A 23,340-nucleotide genomic window follows, 5' to 3' on the forward strand; every position below is an offset into this window, starting at 1 on the left:
GGTGTGAAAAGAGTTGTATCTGTCAACATTTACCATATTATAAATTAAAACTAAGACATTTAAAATGTTTATTAATTGAAAAAATAATAAAACCACCCTGGCTGGTGTGGTTCAGTGGATTGAGTGCTGGCCTGCGAACCTAAGGGTCACCAGTTGGATTCCCAGTCAGGACACATGCCTGGGTTGCAGGCCAAGTCACCAGTAGGGGGTGCACAAGAGACGACCACACATTGATGTTTCCCTCCCTCTCAACCTTTCTAGATGGATCCAGTCCAAGGCCCTTGGTTCCAAAAGGGGGCATGCCCAGAGCCAAGGGAAGGAGCTGGGAGGTGGGTGCAGAGAGCCACAGCAAAAGTGTCACTCTGGGCATGATGGTCTTTCACAGCTGTTCATTCTTAGGTTTCTTAAGTCATTCTTTCTTGCAGGAAAAAGAAAAAGAAAAAAAAAGATGAATCAAACAAGAACATGTCATGGTTTGGAAGCTCTGCCTGAACGCAAGGCTGCAGCTGTCACAGGAGATCAGTGAGTGGTCCAACAGTGTCTCCTGCTGTCTGCCAGCATCCTTCCAATCCTGTCTTTGCCTGACCAAGCCCATGGACACTGGGTTTTTCTCAGCAGAAGCTGCTCGCTGTGTCACATGACTGTAGTGCTTTGTTCTGTTTTTTTTTAACTTTGTATTTGGGTAGATAAAAGTAAAAAAAGTTTGAGTCTAAGCACAAGTGATCTAATAACATTGACTTTGTGTGTACTCCTAAAGCAGGTGCTGTTTATTTTGAACAGAGACTTGATGCTATGCTGAGATAAGGTTGAAGATTAAAGAGTTCCCAGGGCAAAAAGAAATGGCCTCAGGTTACAAGGCTAAGCTGTCTATAATATTTAGAGCATGCAAAATATAGGCCAGTGATGTTTCTGGGGAAAATGCGAAATCCCAGGAAGCTAGGACCAGGAGTATGACGTCAGGGCCACCTTCTTCCATGTTCCATGGCTCCGGCTGTGTGCTGCTGCACACCTAGGAATCTCTTTTCACCTGAGGGACACACCCACCAGAACCAGCCCTGGTTCCAAAGGCACAAGAAGAAACTTCTGTGTCTTTAGCGCTTGGTTTCTTGGGCACCGATTTATTAAGGGTTATTATTATGTATAACATTGTATTGAGCACCAGGTAAAGAGGATATATCATGCAGAAATCAAATGGTTGTCACCGACAGGCCCCACTCTGAAGGACATTGTAGATAAATATATGAATTTAACAAATAATATGAGTGCCTAGTATGTGTGATGCATGGGTAGTCAGTGGGGAAGTAAGACATCTTTAACAAAAATCACTACACATAAAAAATAGTTTGAAATGAATCCTAGATCAATAAAAGCTTAAGCTAAAAATCTTCTAGAAGAAAACAGAATGTGTTTATGATCATGAAGAAAAAAATTTCTTAAATATAACACAATGCATTAGTCATAAAAGAAAACATAAATTTGGGATTCATCAAAATTAAAACCTTCTGCTTTTTAAGATACTATTAAGAAAATGTGGTAAGTGTTCCCAAAACACACATCTAACAAAGAATTTACATCCATATTCCTCCTTCTAATGCAAAATCACGAGTTTTCTGTCTTAGCATATATAATTATTCGCTAACATGGAGAATGACAATTCTTTTTTTAAATATATTTTATTGATTATGCCATTACAGTTGTCCCATTTTCCCCCTTCACTCCCTTCCACCCTGCACACCCTCTCCCACCCACATTTTCCTTTAGTTCATGTCCATGTGTCATGAGTTCTTTAGCTTCTACATTTCCCATACTATTCTTGCCCTCCCCCTATTTTCTAAGTACCATTTATGCTACTTATTCTCTCTACCTTCCCCCCTGTCTCCTCCTCCCACTCCCCTGTTGTTAACCCTCCATGTGATCTCCATTTCTGTGGTTCTATTCCTGTTCTAGTTGTTTGCTTAGTTTGTTTTTGTTTTTGTTTTAGGTGTGGTTGTTACTAATTGTGAGTTTGCTGTCATTTTACTATACATGTTTTTTATCTTCTTCTTTTCTTAGATAAGTCCCTTTAACATTTCATAAAATAAGGGCTTGGTGATGATGAACTCCTTTAACTTGACCTTATCTGAGAAGCACTTTATATGCCCTTCCATTCTTAATGAAAGTTTTGCTGGATAGAGCAATCTTGGATGTAGGTCCTTGCCTTTCATGACTTGGAATACTTCCTTCCAGCCCCTTCTTGCCTGTAAGGTCTCTTTTGAAATCAGCTGACAGTCTGATGGGAACTCCTTTGTAGGTTACTGGCTCATCATTTTCTGCTTTAAGGGTTCTCTCCTTCATTTTTATCTTGACTAATGTAATTCTGATGTGCCTTGATGTGTGCTTCCTTGGGTCCAACTTCTTTGGGACTCTCTGAGCTTCCTGGACTTCCTGGAAGTCTATTTCCTTTGCCAAATGGGGGAAGTTCTCCTTTATTATCTGTTCAAATAACGTTCCCACTTGTTGCTCTTCCTCTTCCCCTTCTAGTAGCCCTATAATTTGGATGTTGGAACATTTAAAGATGTTCTGGAGGTTCCTAAGCCTCTCCCCTTTTTTTTGAATTCTTGTTTCTTCATTCTTTTCTGTTTGTTTCTTTCTTCCTTCTGGTCCACTCCATTGATTGGAGTCCCAGTTTCCTTCCCATCACTATTGGCTCCCTGTGCATTTTCCTTTATTTCACTTAGTGTAGCCTTCATTTTTTCATCTAATTTGTGACCAACTTCAACCAATTCTGTGAGCATCCTGATTACCAGTGCTTTGAACTGTGCATCTGATAGGCTGGCTATCTCTTCATCACTTAGTTGTATCTGTTGTGGAGCTTTGATCTGTTCTTTCATTTAGGCCATTTGTTGTTGTTGCTTTTTTCTTTTTGTCTTGACACACCTGTAATTGTGAGGGGAGGAGCCTTAGATGTTCACCCCAGTGGGTCAACCCAGTTGCTGGGTTGTAAGGCTGTATGTGGGGCAAGGGTCAGAGAGGGAACAATGGCTCTTGCTCCATTCTCTGTTGGATTTGTCCCTTCCTCTGCTTCCCCCAAGGAAACTGGGCCTTTCTGGTGTTGATTTCCATGTGGGTGGGCTTGTGTACATTCTAGGACCCTGTGAGTATCTCCAAGGAATTCTCCTGTGCGGCTGGGAGTCTCTCCCGGCACCTTAACCCCCACAGGTGTTTTCAATCGGTGTTTTGAGGCTCTATTTCCCAGTGCTGGAGCCCTGGGTTGTGCGGTCTATCTCGCTCCCCAGTTTTGCCTGGTTTATCTATACGCAAATGTGGGACTGCCCAGCCAGCTGCCTGGTTGGGTCTGCTCGCTGCCACCCCGTGCCGGGGCTCTGCCAGCCTCCGCCTGCACGCCTGGGGTCTGCTCGCTGCTGTCTTGCACGTCTGGGTCTGTCAACTGCTGCCTTGCATGCCCCAGGTCCGCCAGCCACCAATTTTTTTTGCTGTGACCCCTCTCCACCCATCCACCTGACTCTGCCCCTCCTACCCATCTGCATGAATGTGTCTATTTTAACTCTTTGGTTGTCGGACTTCCATACAGTTCAATTTTCTATCAGTACTGTTTTTTGTTTGTCTCTAAATTTTTGTTGTCCTTATATCTTGGTTGTGCGAGGAGGCACAGTGTGTCTACCTATGCTTCCATCTTGGCCAGAAGATGAGAATTTAATTCTTTTGAAACTCTCTGCCCCTGATACCCATACATGTTCTTCCTGTTTCCCCATCTTTCTAATATAGTATTTTCATGATTTTGGTGAAATATTTAGCTTTTCATTATTATAACTATGCCAGTGCTTTCTCTAAATGAGCCATATGGTAAACAATAATTCTTTGCTTTTCTGCACAACCTTTAGTTTTCCCTAGAATTAATTATTGGCTTGTGTTTTCTAATCAGCAATGTATGTTTTCCAGGTGCTTGTCCCAAATTCAATTCCAGACTCTACCAAGTACCCTGCTCTCCTTTCAACACAGGTGAAAGACTTCTTCCCTGAGAAGTCTCTCCAAGAGCCTTCTGACCCTAGATGCTCCAACATCAACCCAGTGATTCTCTTTCCTCTGCTCCTTTTTTGGGTCCATCTCTTGGATGCCATGTCTTCCCCCAGCTTGGTTTACTCTTTTCTTTTGGTGGAGGACATCCTGTGAAACTTTCCTAAGAGAATGTATGGAAGGAAACTATTCTTTATTCTTGAATATCTGAAATGCTGTTATCCTATTCTCACACTGATAACTTGTCTGGGTATAGAATTTTAAGTCACAATTATTTTTTACAAATTATGAAGGCCTTGTTCCATTATTCTCTAATATCTGTAAATGGTATTAAATTCAAAACCATTCTGATTCTTGACCCTTGGTGTATGAGCTGTTTTATCTCTGGAAGCTTATAGGATTTTCTTTGTTCCAAATATGTATTCTAAAATTTTGCGATGACATGCATTTGTATGGGTCTATTTTTATTCATTTTCTGGGCAGTTCAGGCCCTTTATATTTAGCAATATATCCTTTAGCTCTAGAAAATATTCCTGAATTACTGCATTGAGGATTCAACTCCAATTAAATTGTTTTTTCTCTTGCTTGAAACTCTTACGATTCAGATGTTAGACATGGACTCATCTTCTAATTTTATGTTTCTCTCTTACTTTTCATTTCTTAATCTTTGGCTTTTTTTTTTCCTTCTGGGAGAGTTCCTTGACTTTATTGCCCAAACTTTCTACTGAGTTTTTCATTCTTGCTATCATTGCTATTTTTTAAATTCCAAAGCATTCTCTTTTATTCTCAGGATTTTTATTTTCCCCATAGTATCCCATTCTCATTTCAAGGCTGGAAGATTTCTTATCATCCTGAAATTATTCATGGTAATTTGTATAGCTGCTTTCATTTAGGTTGCATTTTTATCTTTTTAAAGGTTATTTATTTATTTATTTATTTTTAGAGCGAAGGGAAGGAAGAAAGAGAGGGAGAGAAACATCGCTGTGCAAGAGATACATCAATTGGGTGCATCTCTCACACCCCCAGCTGGGGACCTGGCCTGCAACCCAGGCCTGTGCCCTGACAGGGAATTGAGCAGGGCACAAGGCATTGTGACCTTTGTATTCACAGGCTGGCACTCAATCCACTGAGCCACACCAGCCAGGGATAGGTTGCATTTCAAAAAAATTGATTTGAAAGACAGAGAAACATTGATTCGTTGTTCCACTTATTTATGCATTCATTGGTTGATTCTTGTTGTATGTGACCTGACCAGGGACTGAACCCTCAGTGTTGGCATATTGGGATGACATTCTAACCAAATGAGCTCCCCAGCCAGGGCCTAGGTTGCTTTTTGACTTTGTGTTGTCTGCGTTAGATTCTCTCCTCAGGTTCATTTAGTCTTCAAAGGATAACATCTGAGGGCTGGACAGTAAAATGCAGACTGCATCTGATTGTCTGAGGGAAGCTTCGATGTAAGGTAATCCACTAGGTTCCCTAGTTGGGGAACCTTGATATCCATATTTTCAAGTCTTTCCTCCTAGGGTGTTCAGAGGTCCTAGAGATGACCACCAATCTCCTGCCCTGAGCATGACAACCTTGTTGCCAGTATTCCAAGAGCTGACTAGGAAAAGAACTGAAAGATTCAGTATGCATACATTCACTTCATCCTGCTGTGGAGAGTCCCATAGTTCTGTCCAAAACCATGCCCCATAACCTCAGCAGCCCTCTAGTTTACCATCCTCAGGGAATAATCTTCTCATCTTTTTCAATCTGGAGTAAGGGCAGCCACTCATCGGGCCAGAGTTGAGAAGATGATCTGGATAACTTCTAGAACAGAGTTTCAACCTATCTTCTTTATTTTATCATGAAATATTACTCAAGACAGACCACATTCTGGGCCATAAAACACATTTTTATACATTTAAAATAATAAAAGTCATAGTTTTAGACCACAATGGAAATAAACTAGAAATAGATAACAGAAAGATCACTGGAAAATGCCAAAATACTTGGAGATTAAGCAACACACTCCTAAATAACATATAGGTCAAAGAAATTTCACAAGAAATTTTAAAATATTTTGAACTAAATGAAAATAAAAATACAACTAACATCAAAATTTGTAGGATGCAACAAAAGCAGTGCTTAGAGAGAAATTTATAATAATGACTATGTATATTAGAAAAGAAGAAAAATGTAAAACCAATAATCTAAACTTCCACCTTAGGAAATCAGCAAAAAAGAGCAGTTAAATATAAAGCTATCATAAGAAGACAATGATAAATATTAGATAGAACACAAATCAATGAAATTGAGGACAGGAAATCAGAATAGAAAATAAAAGCAAAAGCTGGTTCTTTGAAAAGATCAATGTAATAAATATACTTCTAGACACTAACTAGGGACAAAAAGAGGGAGAACACACATTGACAGCATCAGAAATAAAAGAGGAAACATTACTACCACATAGATATTAAAGGGACAATCAAGGATTATGAACAACTTTATGTCTACAAACTTGATATCTGAGATGTAACAGACCAATTCTTTGAGACACAATCTACACCCTAAATACACCCTAAGAAAAAGACATTCCAAATAGGCCTATATTATAAAATCAATACTATTTGACAATAGAAAGTAATGATACACTGACACATGCTACGACACAGATAAACCTTTAAAACATTGCTAACTGAAAGAAGTCAGTCACTAAAGGTCATTTATATGAAATGTGTACAATAGGCAATAGAACCCAGAGACACAGAAAGTAGGTTAATGGTTGCCTAAGGTGGGAAGTTGGGATGGGAATAAGAAATTGGAGTGATTACCAAAAGGAACAGGGTTTCTTTTGGGGTGATAAAAATGTTCCAAAATTGACTGTGGTGATGTTTGTGCAACTCTGTAAATATGCTAAAAACTGTTTAATTGAATGGGCAAATTTTATGGATTTATGTGAATTATATCTCAATAAAGCTTTTTTTAAAAAATGTGCAAAGTCTTAATGAAAGCCTCAACATGAAAGAGAAAGAACAAAGCAAAGAAAGAAACCAGCAAAACAACAAAAAGGAACCCACAGGACATACAGGCATTTGGGAAGCAGGAAAAAAAAACACAACAACTTGAAATATTAAGAGAAATAATAAATGTAAAAATTGACAACATAAAACAAGAACAAATCGTAATGCACCCCCCCAAAACATTTAATTTAAAATCTGTAAGATACAGTCAATGACATCTTCCAGAAAGTGAAATAAAAAAGACATGGATTTTAGGGTATAAACATAAGAAAATTAGAGGGTCATTTGAGGAGCTCCAACTTATAGGAATTAGAGAACAGAAAGAATAAAGTTCAAGGAAATAGTGCAAGAAAATTTCCCAGAACTGAAGGGCACTAGTGTCTAGGTTGAAGGCTCCTAGAGCATTCAGCCTATGATCAAGGAACACCATCATGAAGTGTACGACACTGGGCATATGAAGATGATCCTAAATACTTCTAGAGAGAGGAAGACAGATCAATCATACAGAACTGAGAATCAGAATGGCAATCACGCCAGAAGCAGGAAAACAAAGGACTCATGTCTTCAAAGTGCTGCATGACTTTTCATGCTAGAATTTTATGCCCACCCATATTTTTCAATTGAGTATAAAAGGGACATTTTCAGACACTTGGCAAAAATGAGATCCCACATAGCAAAGTGACAAAAGGAACTTCCAAGATGACAGCTGGTTGCCAGGCTTGGAGAACAGCTGGTCCAGACTGCAGGAGGAGGTGGACAAAGCATCTGTGCTTGGAAAGTAGTCTGGCATCTGACAGATCCACTGTAGCAGCTGGAGAGGAAGGAAGGAGGGAGGGGAGGGAGGAACCTGCAGTTTCAAAGAAAACAAAGCAAATTAAAAAATTAGGTAATTATTAAGTCCAAGAGGAAAGAATTTTCATACAAGAAACAATCGCAATATACTAAGACTCAAAGACTAACTAGCATAGTATTAATAATCTTTACATTGACAATTGATTTAACTAAAAATCTTGATAGAACTATAATGGGAAACAGATTGAGGAGAGGGATAAGAGAATTATCATAACATGCAGTTGATAAAACAAATTTAAAGTAAATAAGTCAAGAAATATCATTAAAAGCTATTAGTAACATAATAAACATAATATTGTATGTATACCTAAGACATAATATTGTATGTCAACTGTAATTGAAAAAAAAAACAATAAGCCTGTGGTCTTAAAGTTTTTTTGTTGTTGTTAGCAGAATGCTTTTTCCCAAAATTTATGTAGAAAAAAAGCACAGCTAGTCTGACAGAAGCAGAGGGCAGGACTCTCTTGCCCTAGCAGCCCCTGAAACACCTCCTCTTAGAAGTCACTAATTCTGGAGAATTTTAAAACTTACTGGTTCAGACTCTGACTCATATAACTAATGAGTCTGGAAGAAGTTATACAAAGTTAGTGTTACACTCGAGTCTATGCCCAGGACTCTTTCTCTTACATGGTCCTGCTTCGAAAATTTATAAACAAAGGGAGAGCGGTATCAATTAATGCCAATTCATGTTTAGAGATAAGAAAATGTGAATATCCTTGATTACATTGGTGTAGGAATTGGGGAAAATCAAAGGGAATGCAGGAGACTTAAGGCTTTCACAGATTTAGCAAAAGAAATAAACATATAGGTTCAAGAAGCTGAGTTAACTACAAACAGGGTAAATCCAGGGAAATCCAAGCTGAGACATGTCACAACTAACCTAAAAGGTAATCAAAGAAAAAACCTTGAAAGCAGCCAGAGAAAACCAACATCTTTTCTATAGGGAGTAATAATTAGAATGACAACAGATTCTCCTCAGAGATCATCAAGGCTAGAAGGAAGTGTCAACCCAGAATCCTGTACCCTAAACATGATTATACCCCAAATAGATGTGCCTAAAATACCTTTCAGGATAAAGGGAGAAATGAAGACACTTTTCAACAAAGGAAAACTAAGAATCTGTTGCCAGTTGACCTATCCTAAAAGAATGTCTAAAGGAAGTTTTGTAAAAGAGGAAAAGATAGAAGAAGACTTAGTCCACCAGGAAGCAAGAACTCAGTTTGAGACACTATTAGTAAATACAACAGCCTTCTTTCTCCTCTTGAGTTTTCTAAGGTATGTTTGATGGTTGAAACTAACGTATAGTAACACTATCTGATTTGAGTTTCAAAAGAACAATTGTCATCAGGCATTTCTCTCAAGAGGCCACATGTATTTAACCATAGTTTCCAATAACCATAGAATTTTTCTTTCTTTCCACAGTTAAATAATCACATTTTGTCCACTAAATTTAAGCTGTCACTTTGGGAAATGCAAAGTTCCCTTGCTAAAGGAAATGTTTGTTTTTTTTTAACCAATGGAAAAGGATAAAATGCTTGATAAAACGACTTATAAATACACACATAATGGCAACAATCTTCTTGACTATGCTGAATTTTGCCAGCTGAAATAAAATATTAGTTAAGTACTGGGGCTTTAAACTTGGTTTATAAGTCAAATTTGGAAGAAATAAACTGCATTTCAAAAACTTGCAACTAAAAAATGGTTCAGACCACAGGAGGTTCAGAGGAAGTATGCTATGCTGGCTAATGTTTTTCTCTTTGCAATTTGCACTTTGACTTATCAAGGGGACATGTAGCATGCAAGGTGGAGAAGGAAACTTGGAAGGAATGTAATATAATTTGCTCCCTCAACAAACTCCAATCATATCCAACAATGACTACAAACATATGAAGCCAGGCCTGACTGTGCCCTGCAACCCTCTGAATAGAGAATTCATGAATGCTAGAGTATTCACCTCCTATGGAATCTATCAAAACACTGAAGAGACTGTTCTCCATAATCTGTTGTCTGGCCACTAGACCAGTTAAATGACTCATGTTAGCTGGGCAGAAAGAGATAATGATGAATGAGAAGAGAATGGAAATCATTTGGGAGTCTCAACTGAGGAAGGTCTTAGGAACCAGCACCCAATTAATGCATAAAATTAGGATCATCATTTTTAAGAATATTCAAATAGATGTCAAGCATACACAAAAGATGCTCAACTTCTTTCAAAATAAGAGGAATGCCACGTAAAAGTACACTGAGGTTTGGTCTTGTTTTTTAAAATTTAGTTAATAGGCAAAGATAAAAAATGTTAGGATATTAGTACACTGTGTGGCTGGCAAGAGTCTACCTAAACTATCTGCACATTGCTATTGGGAATGTATATTGACCCAACATCTGTTGTCAGGTCTAAGATTGGATTTTATCCTACTTACAAGCTAATAAGTAAGTGAGCCTGTTTATTCTTTCATGGATCCTGGATTAAGACAGGAGACGCCTGGATCAGAGACAAAGGACTTTGCTACTCACAGCACATGAAGCAGTTTGAGCACCAGTGTGTTGGCACAATGAGCTATGAAGCAGTGGAAGGTGCTCATTGCAAACTTGAACCTGAGAAATGGTCCACATAAAGATAGGTCAAGGATGTGCTTTCTCGGCTACCTAGTGGGGTGTGGAGGAGATAACCTAGAGGGGTTCTTCCTCCATTGTGCAGGGCTACTTTGCAATAAAAACCACACATACACTTAACTTTTGACCCAGCAATTCCATCTCTAGGAATCTATTCTACATATTTCCTTGCACAAAATGATGGCTATAAGGAGTTACTTATTCCAACATGGTTCATAATAAAAAAGACCAGAAACAATTGAAATGTCCATTGATATAGGACTGGTCTAATTATAATAGACCCTCACAATAAAATATTACACAGTGATAATAAAGGGTGAAAAATTCATGTGCTGGTACAGATAAAATATGCATAATTCTCCCACTTGTGTAAAAGAGGCAAAAAAGTATACTTTCTTGTGCCAAGTATGCATAAAGTTTCACTTTTCTAAAGATACACAAAAAACTAATTTTAACTCTTATATGACACACTGATAAAAGCAAGAACTTAAAATTCCAATAAAACATGACACCAAGGGGTTTGTATTCAAAATTTTAATAATATTTTGTGCCAATAGAAGCTTTTCAAAGGCAATGATATATCAATAAATAATAGTTAAATTGAGTTCCTGAGAAAGAACCTACCACTTAAAAGTGTGTCAGAGCGCTGTAAATAACAACACAGCATTACTGTAAAGTTGCAGAAATACTGACAGTCATGGTACAAGCACAGCAGATGTTGGGATTTATCATTCATACAAAATGTAAACCAGTACACAAGAATTTTTTTTATAGTTTAGACATGATAAACTTATAAGTGTTACTGCCTAGATATATACTAAATAATGAATACATTATGCTAAAAATGTCAAGGAAAAATATGTGGAATAATATAATGAAAATATAATGCATTGGATTCTTAAAAAGCAAGAGAACTAAACTTTTCACTGAAATATAAATCATTTTAAATAGGACTCATACTAATTTGAAATAAGGAATATTTTATATGTTTATCTATGTAGTTATATATATATCTACACATCTAAGAAAATAGGTATGGCTTCATTTTTATTTGTATTCCAATGTCACTGAATAACCCTTGCTGTTTTACAAAGATGAGGAAAATGTACTTTTAAAAAACCAAGTTAAGGCTGACATTTCAAAGCACACCAAAACAAAGAAAAGTGAAAGAATGCCAAGATCACTAAATTTCAACATGGCGAGACTGCAGCTGTCTCAGCGGCTCGAGGAATGGTGGCAGGCAGACTTCACGGTGGGGTTGTCTGGTGGCAGCTATTGGACCCCACACGTCAGCTATGCCAAGAACAAGAGAGTGGATCGACTGGTGAGACCAAGTTCCATGATTAACTTCAAACTTTTTGGCATAGCTAAATTAATCCCTTTAGAAGCACACGAGTTTAGTATATGACAAATGCTTAATTTTAGCCCCCAAAGAATCCAACCATACCCAAGACACACACAGAAGTCACTTCTCAGTTTCATACTTGCATTTCTTTAACAAAACAGTAAGGGATACAATCACAGTGGTCATCCACCCATGTCATCACACACTGTCTATGTCTCATTTATAGATACTGTATAAAAACATCTTCACAGAACCTGCTGTGAATGGCAAGACACAGTCATTCATAACAGAAAGCCCAGCTCATGCAGCACTCTACACACCAGACATCAGAAGTCACACCATGGAGTCACCTTGCTCACGAACTGCCTATTATACTATAATATGCAAAAAGCAATAAAAAAAGCAGCTTCTAACATATCACAATTTTTAAATGTGGGAAAAAAATATAAAACAAAAACCACTGTGTGAATAAAATGGTATCAGTAACAACAAAACAGTGTTATTTTTATGTTATTGCACAGAGATTTCTTTTCACGTTCTTCAGTTTAATTTTCTTTTCCTAAATGTAAGTGCTGTAATAAAATACAAATGTATGTATAAAATAACAGCAGCACGATTTGTCAGAGTTAATCCCTATAGTTTAGTAATAAAAATGACTATAAACAAAATAAGTGCTCTTTCTAAACTGTACTAAATTTTAAAAAAATTCTTTCAATGCAGTGAAGGTCCTCAAAAGCTGATTCAAAGCCATGTTTACAACCATCCCCCTTATCAACCAGAATCTAGAAGTGAAGATATGCTAGACTGGAGTCCTTTTTTAAAAAGCATTTTTGTTTGTCTTGGGTTTTTTGGTGAAGACTAGAATTTCAAGTGAAGTAATCAATGAACTAACTGAAAATAAAGCTGCCCCGAACTTTCCATCAGGCCTTTTAAGGAACCAGCCACAAGTACCCAGGCCTGAGGAAGCTCGGTGTCAGTGTCAAGTCTGTCTACACGTACACTGGTTGGCAACCTTCAGTCTGATCCACCAGATTGGAATTTTCCAAATCCGAGTTCTCAGCCTGTGACATCTCTGCTCCTGAAGGCTTTGGGCATCTGAAGGGGTAGCCATTGTCATCAAAGAACCTTCGGAAGGTAAATTCATAAAATGCGTGTTCAGGGTGCTTGTTATTTGGGGAGGTGAGTGTGTCCCAGGCCTTGGTGCTGTCTTCACTAGCATCATGCCAAGGGTTTTCTTCATCTACTGGGTCAAAATTTGAGGTGTCCATGGGGTGGCTGATCTTGGGAACGTAGGGGGCCGGCTGCTTCCGAATGTCACTAGAGAAATCAATGGTGATGAAGAATGGGTGGGCCTTCAGGTCGTCAGCCCCGTTCCTCCCCAGCCGGTGGTCAGCAGCACAGCATAGTTTAGTGATGAGGTCCCGGGCCTCAGGGCTCAGCTTGACCTGGGCTGGAATGTGGAGCGTGTTCTCCCAGTTTATCACCTCAAGAGACAATAGAACCAAAGGTTTAGTTTCTCCCAACATCTCAAGGCCTATATGGGCAGTTCTGGGACAATACGTGATGACGTGACTTTTAAATAATTTTAGTCTCCTAACAGGAGAAAAGTCAGGATAGACTCAGAAGACGCAGTTGAGGATCTGAATAGCCATAGCAGGTCACTGTTCTAGTCTGAGGCCAGGATGCTGAAGCCGAATGCAGACCCAGAGAGACCAATTTTCTTCTATCAGAGAGACTGTTCAGCAAAAGAATTTTGTGCTTTTCACAAAAATGAAGAGACTGATCCTCTCTGAGTCATTTCTTTAGCTATGGCAATAGATTTTTGTTGAACCATCATGGTTCTCATTAAATACTTATTGTGGCTGGGAGATGGTCAGCTGGGGTTTTATAATTTAAAAAGGCAACCTCATAGAGAAGAATAAAGCTGACCTACCCTACAGCCTTGGCCTCCAATCCCTGATGCTCAACTGCACATACCAGCCATCTAAATGCATGCATCCATCCAATAAATACATTTGTCATAGAAATGTGTTTACAGTGAGAAGAAAAGCTAAGGGACTTTACTGCTCATACTTTGAATCAGGCCAACACAACTGGCTACTGTAAGGGGAACTGAGCATCAGGTGAAGCATGGAGGAAGGTAGGTGTGTGGATGGGAGGGTTGGTTTGAACCTGAGTAGTTTTAGTAGAGCTAAAGCTTATCGAATCCCTAGCAGAAAATGGGAAAATATTCATGATGTTGGATTTGGCAATGATTTCTTGGATATGATACCAAAAGCACAGACAACAAAAGAAAAACATATAAATTTGACTTAATCAAAATGTAAAACTTCTGTTCATCAAAGGACACTGTAAACAGAATGAAGAGGACTATATTTGTTCACAGAATGGAAGACTATATTTGCAAAACAGGTATCTGATAAGGAGTTAATATGCAAAATATATAAAGACTTCCTATAACTCAACAAAAGCAACCTGATTAAAAAAGGCCTTGAACAGACATTTCTCCAAAGACATACAAATGTCCAGTAAGTACACGAAAAGAGGTTCAACATACTAATCATTAGGGAAATGAAAATCAAAACCACAGTGAGGTATCATCTCACTAGGATGAAATGAAGCCACCATTTGGATGGCTACTATAAAAAAAAGAAAAAGAAGTGTTGGTGAGAATGTGGAGGAAATGGAACCCTCATGCACTGTTGGTAGAAATGTAAAAACAGTGGAGCCAGTGTGGAAAACAGTGTGAATAAGTTCAATAGAACTACCATGTGACTCAGCAATTCCACTTCTGGGTATATAGTCAAAAGAACTGAAAGCAAGACTCACACAAATTCTTGCACATGAATGTTCATATCAGCACTATTCACAATAACCAAATAAGGTAGAACCCAACCAAGTGTTCATTGCCGGATGATGGATAAATAAAATGTGGTCTATACATACAATGAAATATTATTCAGGCTTAAAAAGGAAGGAAATTCTTTCACATGCAACAACATGGATGACCCTTGAAGACATTCTTAGTGAAATAAACCAGTCATAAATGGGCAAGTACTATGTGATTCTACTCATTTAAGGCACCCAGAGCAGTCAAGGAGAAGAGAGGTTACAGAGGATGGGGGAGGGGGAACAAAGAGTTATTGTTAAACAGGTACAGTTCTATTTGGAAAAATAAAAATGTCTGGAAATAGACAGTGGTGGCAGTTGCACAACATTGTGAATGTATTTACTGCCACTAAATTGCACACTTACAAATGGTTAAAATGGTGAATTTTATTTACAATAGAAACTGTGTCATGATCATGCAGGCAAATTAGTGAGTGAGTGGTTTAGCTATTCAGTGAGGCTACAGGTAATACCAACTTCCAATTTTATTGTTACTGGTATGAAACTAAGCCTTAATTTAGGCTTCTTCTAATTAAGGGACTATTAATTTAGGGTCTACCATAAACTCCAGGGCATATGAAATCATCCTAGAATTGTTAGTAAACATGTGTCAGTGGGTAAGTGCACTGTTCTGAGAAGTGGCAAAGATTTCATCAGATTCTTAATTCAATTCTTCTTAAGTAATCAAACCATTTATGTCAGAGAGTAAATGGCCATCATTCTAAAACTATTTAATTACATCAAATGAATGTTAGAAATATGCACACTACCATAACCTCATACTGATAATTTGAAAACAGTAATGATAAAACATCCAAATAAACAAATTTATTTCTTTAGGGATAGTTTATAAACTTTTCTGTTGCTTTTGCACAGTGGCAGTAGAGACTAGATCTGACCGTGCCTTACTGCTTGCTTCTCTTTCTTCTTACCTGGAAATACCGAGATGGCAGGTGACCAATGGTTTAAGTAAAATTTCACACACATAATATTTTGCATTTTAAAACTCAGGTCTAACTCTAGGGCTTTACTTATTAAAACAAAAATGTTCACCCTGGCTGGTGTGGCTCAGTGGACTAAGGAATGGCCTGTGAATCTAAGGGTCACTGGTGTTCAATTCCCAATCAGGGCACATGCCTGGGTTGCAGGCCAGGTCCCCAGTAGGGGGCGCATAAGAGGCAACCACACATTGATGTTTCTCTCCCTCTTTCCCCCTCCCTTCCCTCTCTAAAAATAAATAAATAAAAATCTTTAAAAATAAAATAAAAAATTTTAAATCCCATTTTATACAGAGATTCCTACATCACTCAGAATAAAAGGTCAGAAAACCATGCGTTTGCAGCAAACTTATGCATTTCCCCCTTCATTACCTTCAGCTGGGTCTCTGTGGGAGTGGGGGCCAGAAAGGGTGGCTGCCCGACCAGCATCTCAAAGAGAATCACTCCAACACTCCACCAGTCACAGAGCTGAGTGTACCCTGAAAGACAAGGCTACATTCAAGTCCGGCATGGGCACGTACTCTACAGAGAAGAAGTGTATGAAAATATCAAGTATTACTTTGCTACATGGGGAAACATGGTGGAGCAATACACATTTTTTATATAAAAGAAAAACCTACACAAAACACATCTCCTGCATGTGTGGCTCAGAATAAAGGCTGGAAAGGGCATGTGCTAAGGTGGTAACAGTGTTTCTATGGGGAGGAGGTGTTACTTGTCTTTTTTCTTATTTTTAGTCACTGGTCTGTGATAAACACAGGATGCTTTTGTAATAAGAAAAAACATTAATATTAAAATATTACTGTTGTTACTAACAATACTAACCAGAATTTTAAATTCTTAAAGACCATACAGACACAAATTACAATAGTAATAACCACAAACAGAAAGTGTTAAGAGCTGTTAACAGGTGTGTCCAGTCACAAGGGCTTCCTAGCCAGGCTTTCCTGGGAGGGGCAGAGGTAGGTGAAGAACATGAAGGGAGGAGGAAAGGGAGCACTTTGGCAAAGGGAACAACTGTCACTGAAGACACAATCCCTGTGTGAGGTACTAACTAGCCAGATTCTTCTTCACAGTGCTCCTAAGACAGAGCTAAGGCAGGATGTCCTGCAGTTCAGTCAGAGTCAGCCCAAAGGAGGCTGCAGAGCAGGTGCATTTTTTTCTCTGATTCTCTCCCACTTTTCTTCCCCCAGAGCCTCATGTCCCATTCCAAACCATGTTCCTGTCTTGATGTCACCCAATCTGTGCTAAGTATGAACTGGTACCTTAGGTCCCAGCTGGCAGTATTCCCAGGCGAGTTTCTCCAGACTCTTTGGTCCCCTCCATCCCAGTCCTTCCTGCCCATCTAGCACTAAGGGCTGCAGAGTAACACCACCTCTGATTCCTGGACTGTATGCATGGTGGATGCTGAAGAAGGGTAGGATGGGAAGAGGAATGTTTTGTCCCACAGCCCAGCACCACTTCCTCCTACTTTGAGACTGCAACTGGGCAGCAAGGTTATTGTTATAGCGGTGGCTCTGAGTGGTTAATTAATTTACTTTGGATTACCACAGCTAACAAAGAAAACACAGACTCGAATCAAGTGTGGCTGGCTGCAAAGATTTGAAACAACACATGTGAAAAGACAGGCCACCAATCCTGGATTTATTACACACACTCAGGTCAACAAACCAGTGTCGCCATGGGCCATGCGACTTATTACTGGAAGATTCCATTGGTGTTCAGTCAGATATCATTCTTTTTTGTGTGTGTGTTTACTTTTTTTTAAATTTTATTTTAATCATTGTTCATATACAGTTTTCTCCTTTTTACTCCCAGTCCAGCCCTCCCTCCCAGATGTCATTCTGATGGAACAGAACATCTATCCAGGACCAATTTTACTGAGCACTTGTAGTTTTATGCACATTATTGTCCCCAAATCTGACCTTTAAGGTGCTACTAGAGTACAAGGGAGAACTGGAGGAAAAGAGTGTTTGCATTCTGTCATACTCAATAACCAGCTAGAGATGGTACAGCTCAACTCAGAATGTAAGCAAGAAGCTGTGGTGCATATATACAATGGACTATTACTTGGCCATAAAAAGAATGAAATCTTACCATTTGCAACAGCATGGATGGGCCTGGAAGGTACTATACTAAGTAAAACAAGTTAGTCAGAGAAAGACAAGTAACTTAGGATTTGACTTATAATGTGGAGTCTAAAGAACAATATAAACAAGGTAAAACAGAAACAGATACAGAAAACAGATTGATGGTTGCCAAAGTAGAGGGGAGGTTAGAAGACTAGGTGAAAAAATTGAAAGGATTAAGAAGTGCAAATTGGTAGTTACAAAACAGTCACGGGGTGTAAAGTACAGCATAAGAAACATAGTCAATAATATTGTAATAATTATGTATGGTGCCAGGTGGATATTGGAACTATTGGGGGTGGAGGGGTGGGGGGGGTGGATCACTATGTAAATTATGACTAACCACTCTGCTGTACACCTGAAACTAATACAAACTAATATTGAACTTAAAATGTAATTGAAAAGATAAAATAAAGTAAGTTTTTAAAAAGAGAGCTAGAGCCAGGAAATGTCTTAGGCAGACTGAATAGTGTCTCTGTGCCCCTCAGAGTTGTTTCTACCACATGACTGTCAAACCAGTTCTGGAGTGGTTCTCTTGGGTGCTAGATAGAAAGTCCACACCTCTAGCCCATCTCTCACTTCCCAGTCAAAAAAGGAGTGAGCAAAGACTGACTTAAAGGTATGTGTCTTCTGTCATCCTGGGAGCAAGGGTGATTCCAAAATGGAAGTGACACGTGCTTCCATGGGTACACAGTTACAGGGGAATATTTAGGGTCTTAGAAACCTGGGGCTGGAGAGATTCTCAGAGGTCCTCTGGCTCTACAGGTCAGGAGCCAGGATGGCCTATAGCTGGGCAGGAAAGTGGAATGGCCTAGGTGAGCACCAGAGACACCCACCTTTTCGGAGGAGCACTTCCGGCGCAATGTAATTTGGGGTCCCAACCAGGGAGTGTGCCAGACACCTCTGATGCTGCTTCTTGGCTCTCTGCTCCAGGGTCTTCAGCCTGTCTCCACAATGACAATTAGACACATCATCCCAGAGGTCGCCAGGCTCCATGCTGTCCTGTCTGATGTGGCTCCCTTTTTCACCCAGGAATAAGAGAATACAAAACAAATTAAGTTTTCACTTTTTGACAAACCTATAGCTTCAAACTGAAGAGTAATTCAATTCAGCTCTTTATGCACTAAGAGAAAGAACTCTACCCAGCTGCTCAGCAGGGCAGCCTGAGGTCCTGGGTGTGAGACTCCATTGAAGTAAACATTGCACCATGACAGAAACAACTGCGGTGCGGTGACAGCAGCTGTAGGTTGCACTGAGGCTTAGGTGACTGAGGGAATGTCACTTTGAGCCCTTCTCAGCCCAATCTCAACAAGGCGTGCTTTAAGATGAGCATGTAAAAGCATAAGAGGATTTTCAAAATGTGAATTTGAAAAATGACTTAAATGCCAGAAAATAGAACTAAATTAAATGACTTAGGATTAGTTTTAAGTTAAAAGAAAAAGCCTAGAAACCTGAAGTATGGTTTTAAAATAAATACTTCCTGCCCTGGCTGGCGTAGCTCAGTGGATTGAGTGCAGGCTGCGAACCAGGCATTGCAGGTTCGATTCCCAGTCAGGGCACATGCCTAGGTTGCAGGCCATGGCCCCCAGCAACCACACATTGATCTCTCTCTCTCTCTCTCTCTCTCTCTCTCTCTCTCTCTCTCTGTCCCCCCTTCTCTCTCCCTTCCCTCTCTAAAAATAAATACATAAAATTAAAAAAAATTAAAAAATAAAATAAAATAAATACTTCCTGGCTGGGATGCTCAGTTGGTTACAGCATCAACCGAATATGCCAAGGTTGTAGGTTTGATCACCAGTCAGGGCATACACTAGACTCAACCAATGAATGGGTAAACTAGTGGAACAGCAAATCAATCTCTTTTTCTCTCTAAAATCAATAAATTTTTTAAAATTTAAAAAAAGAAAAAAGAATCTAAGCCATAAATAACGGCCAGCTGTTTCTGATTTTTCCAAATAGCAGAACTACAGGAGTTGGAGTTAAACTATAATCATCCCTATACCCATACCTACACTTACAGATACCTAAAGATACTGCAAATAGTGCAGGCAGATCCAGGTCAGCTGTATTAAGACTCCGTAGGAAGTTGTGAGGCTCACTTTTTAAGGCTCATTTTAATAGGGCAGAGTGATGCTTCTTCACAAAGGTGCCATGACACCTATCATCCTAAAAATACCATAGTAAAAAAATCCACTCACACACATCATACTACTTTCTTAGGGAGAAAATGATGTCACTCCAAATTATAAAATAATGGAGTGACAGATAATTTCACAACGATTAGGAGCCACTAGGGTGGGAAACAATGGCATTTAGATCAGCAGTCCCCAGCCTTTTTGGTACCATGGACCAGTTTCATGGCAGAGGGGGAGGTGGAGAGGACAGGAGGCAGAGCTCAGAGCTTTGCTCGCTCCACTGTGGAAATGGGGAGGAGGGGACAGGAGGCAGAGCCCAGGTGAGCTTTGCTCATGGCTCAGTTCCTAACAGGCCATGGGGTTGGGCCCAGGGGTTGGGGACCCCCTGGTTTAGATGGCTAAGTTGTGTCCAGATGTGTAAAGCAGGTGTGGTGTACCTAAGACAGTACCTTTCTGGTAATACTTAGAGTTGTGAGTCCACCTGAATCCAGTGCAGAGGCCAAAATCTGTCAGTTTGATGTGACCATCAAGATCTATCAAAATGTTGTCTGGCTTGATGTCTCGGTGGATAAAGCCCATCTTGTGGACACTCTCGATGGCCAGAGTCAACTCTGCAATATAGAAGCGTGCCAGGTGCTCGGGGAAGACCTCCATCCGGATGAGCAGGCTCATCATGTCACCCCCAGGGATGTAGTCCATCACAAAGTACAAGCTGTCCTTGTCTTGGAATGAATAGTAGAGTTTGACCACCCACTCATTGTCTGCCTCAGCCAGGATGTCCCTCTCAGCCTTGACATGGGCCACCTGATTCCGGTTTAGGACGTCCTTCTTCCTTAGGGTCTTCATGGCGTACAGAGCATGAGTGTCGACCTTACACGCCAGGCATACTTCCCCAAAGGCACCTATCCCCAGGGTTTTGATTTTCACAAACATGGACTTGTCCATCTTGGCCCTCTTCAGCCTGTTGTAATTAGACTCCTTCTGATAGAGGATCTTCCTCATCTGCTCCTGCTCAGCCTCACAGAGTCCGGCCTGCACAGAAGAAAAATAAGAGTTACATCGGGGGAACCCCAAGAAGAAATGGCTGGTGGGAAATGCCCTAGAACTGAGAGGAGCCTGACTTGATCTACAGGAATGAGAAGATAGGAGAATGGGTCCAATACACTCCAAACAAACAAACAAAAAAATCGGTTTTATTCTTTATATCCATATATGACACAAATCCAGAATCCAAAGGGAAGACAAAATAGTCCTCTCTCTGAGTAACTTTAGGCTCTTAAAAACAAAAGGAAACATCTATTAACAAAAATCTGTGGAAAGGGGACCACAAAATTCCTGAAACTCTAAGAGCAATCTAATATTTTAATAGCTCAGGGGAAAATGAGAAAACAGAAAAGTCAATGAAAATGAGAGAGCAGAAAGTAAGAACACAAATTTTATTTTTAGAATTTGAAATTATTGGTTTGTGTGATTTAAATTTACTATAATTTAATTTAAATTTATTAATTACCTTCTCTAGCAGCTTCTTATCAAGTAAGTTTCCTTTAAAGCATTACTTTAATGAAGGAATAAATTATTAACAAAAGGATAAATGAATCTCATAATTTCAATTCACAAAACCTCAAACTTTGTTTCTACTTTTCCCAACGTGTTTTATTAGTGAAATTTAATGAATTTTGCCAATGAACAAAAACACATAAAAATCCATTTGCTAATTTTCTTGTTGGCACATGGCGTACAGCCATAGCTGATCCCTGCAGTCTGCAAAAGGAAGAAGGGAGGGCTGACACACCTGTGATTTCTCCAGGTCCTCTCTCCATAACCAGACCAGTGCTGGGGAGATGACTAGTTGGTACCAAAAGTGCATAAAACAGAGAGAAAAGGGATCCTACTGCTATTCCTATTAATGGCTTAGGAAGAGTGAAAGAAGAGATTACTCTGGCCATCTCCTGCTCCAGCTGCAGCCTGCGGTTGACCTTCTGCTGGTAGGTCTTGATGACATTTTCTACGTGCTGCTCCATGAAGAACTTGAACGCATAGGGCGAGTAGCTCTTGATTCGAGACTCTCTTTTTTCCTCGTCGCGGCTATGTTTGCGAACTGGGACAGGAGATGTCTGGATCAGTTTCTTATCCTTCCCAGCTCGATCTACCTTGGTGCCTTTGTGGCCCCTGTCAGGGGGCTCAGAGGGGTTTCCCCGCAGCCTCTGCTCCAGCCCTGCACACAGGCAGTCCACATCCACATCCACCTGCTCAGCTACACCCCGCAGCAGCAGGTGCTTGGGGTAAGGCGGGGGTGGGCACCTCACATCCACATCCCGTGGATAGGGGCTGGCACCCACCAAGGGTAGGGGGTGCTCATCAGTAGTGTCAGGTCCATCGGGTGCTGGGGTGGTTGCAGGCACCCAGGCCGGGTGGGAGGGCCCCACAGCTGTCTGTGGCTCAGGCCGGAGCACGCGCACACTCTTCACTGGGTGCAAGATGTGAGCTGCTGTCACTGCCGTGATGGTGTTGGGGGAAGCCATGGCCATGGGCTGCTGGTGGCTGTTGAAGGAGCTGCTTCTGTTGGGGACAGTGCCTTCGGGCCGGAATGCCACCTGCTTCTGCAGAGAGTTGCGCCGGGCCAGGGTGGGCACCGGCCACGGTTGGACAGGGGCACTGCCAGCTTCAAACAGGTCCACATTGAGGCTATTCCTGGAGGGGGCCAGGAGGCTCTGTGGGGGTACCATCGTGTGCACCTGGGGGGCCTGTTTGTGGTGTGGGTGCAGCACATATAAACCTGCTGTGGCCCCCACCGCTTGGAAGGTGTGGCCAGCCCCTGGCTGCCCAGCTGGGCCCTTGGCAGCCAGACTGGCATACCCCACAGCATCTGGTGGCACCTTGTTCTGGAAGGATGGGCTGCGCTGGACACTGTAGCTCAGGGGCTCCCCGGGCACCGGCAGGTGTGGCCTGTAGTGTGGGCCCTGCAGGGGGAGGCCTTGACCTCCAGGCCCAGCCACGGGGAAGTTTATCCCAGCAGCCTCCATACTTGCAGAGTAGCCCTTGGGCTGGTGCTGGGAGCCACCAGGTGCGCTGTGGGGATTGGTGCCAGCAAAGAGATAGTCCATGTACTGCCGGGGCACCTCCTCCAGCGCACCACTGCCCTCATAGGCCCCACTCATTGGATGATAGGGAGGAAAAGGATCTTCTGCTTCTTCAAAGCTTGGCCTTTGTGGCACTGAGGTGGGTGCCAAGCCCTTTCCTGCACAGGAAAGAAAGAACCAAAGTGGCATTAGAGGGGTCTGTCCAGAAGGTTCTGGCACTTTCAGGCTCTTCCAGAACTGAAGGTCCCTGGGCAAGGCTGAACTCTGTTGGGGCTCATCT

The 23,340-nt window shown here is 40.7% G+C and overlaps 1 protein-coding gene across 3 annotated transcripts in view; it reads right to left on the minus strand.

Annotated features, from left to right (window-relative positions):
• Positions 1-5,856: 5,856 nt before the first annotated feature.
• The window catches only part of LATS2 (large tumor suppressor kinase 2), a 104,416-nt gene continuing 86,932 nt past the window's right edge, over positions 5,857-23,340 (minus strand). For 2 of the 3 annotated variants that reach the window (XM_045844779.1, XM_045844781.1), the window contains exons 4-8: positions 21,918-23,218; positions 20,430-21,012; positions 18,682-18,864; positions 16,089-16,195; positions 11,004-13,313 (exon numbers count right to left, since the gene is read on the minus strand). In XM_045844779.1, coding sequence (XP_045700735.1) covers positions 12,819-13,313; positions 16,089-16,195; positions 18,682-18,864; positions 20,430-21,012; positions 21,918-23,218 — 2,669 coding nt within the window. In that variant the 3' untranslated portion in view covers positions 11,004-12,818. Of the gene's footprint in view, positions 7,864-11,003; positions 13,314-16,088; positions 16,196-18,681; positions 18,865-20,429; positions 21,013-21,917; positions 23,219-23,340 lie in introns of those variants that run through there. The other variant, XM_045844780.1, reaches the window with a different exon arrangement.

This window comes from Phyllostomus hastatus, unplaced genomic scaffold (assembly GCF_019186645.2).
Source record: "Phyllostomus hastatus isolate PE091 unplaced genomic scaffold, TTU_PhHast_1.1 phas_contig_41, whole genome shotgun sequence".
In the NCBI taxonomy this organism is placed as follows: domain Eukaryota; kingdom Metazoa; phylum Chordata; class Mammalia; order Chiroptera; family Phyllostomidae; genus Phyllostomus; species Phyllostomus hastatus.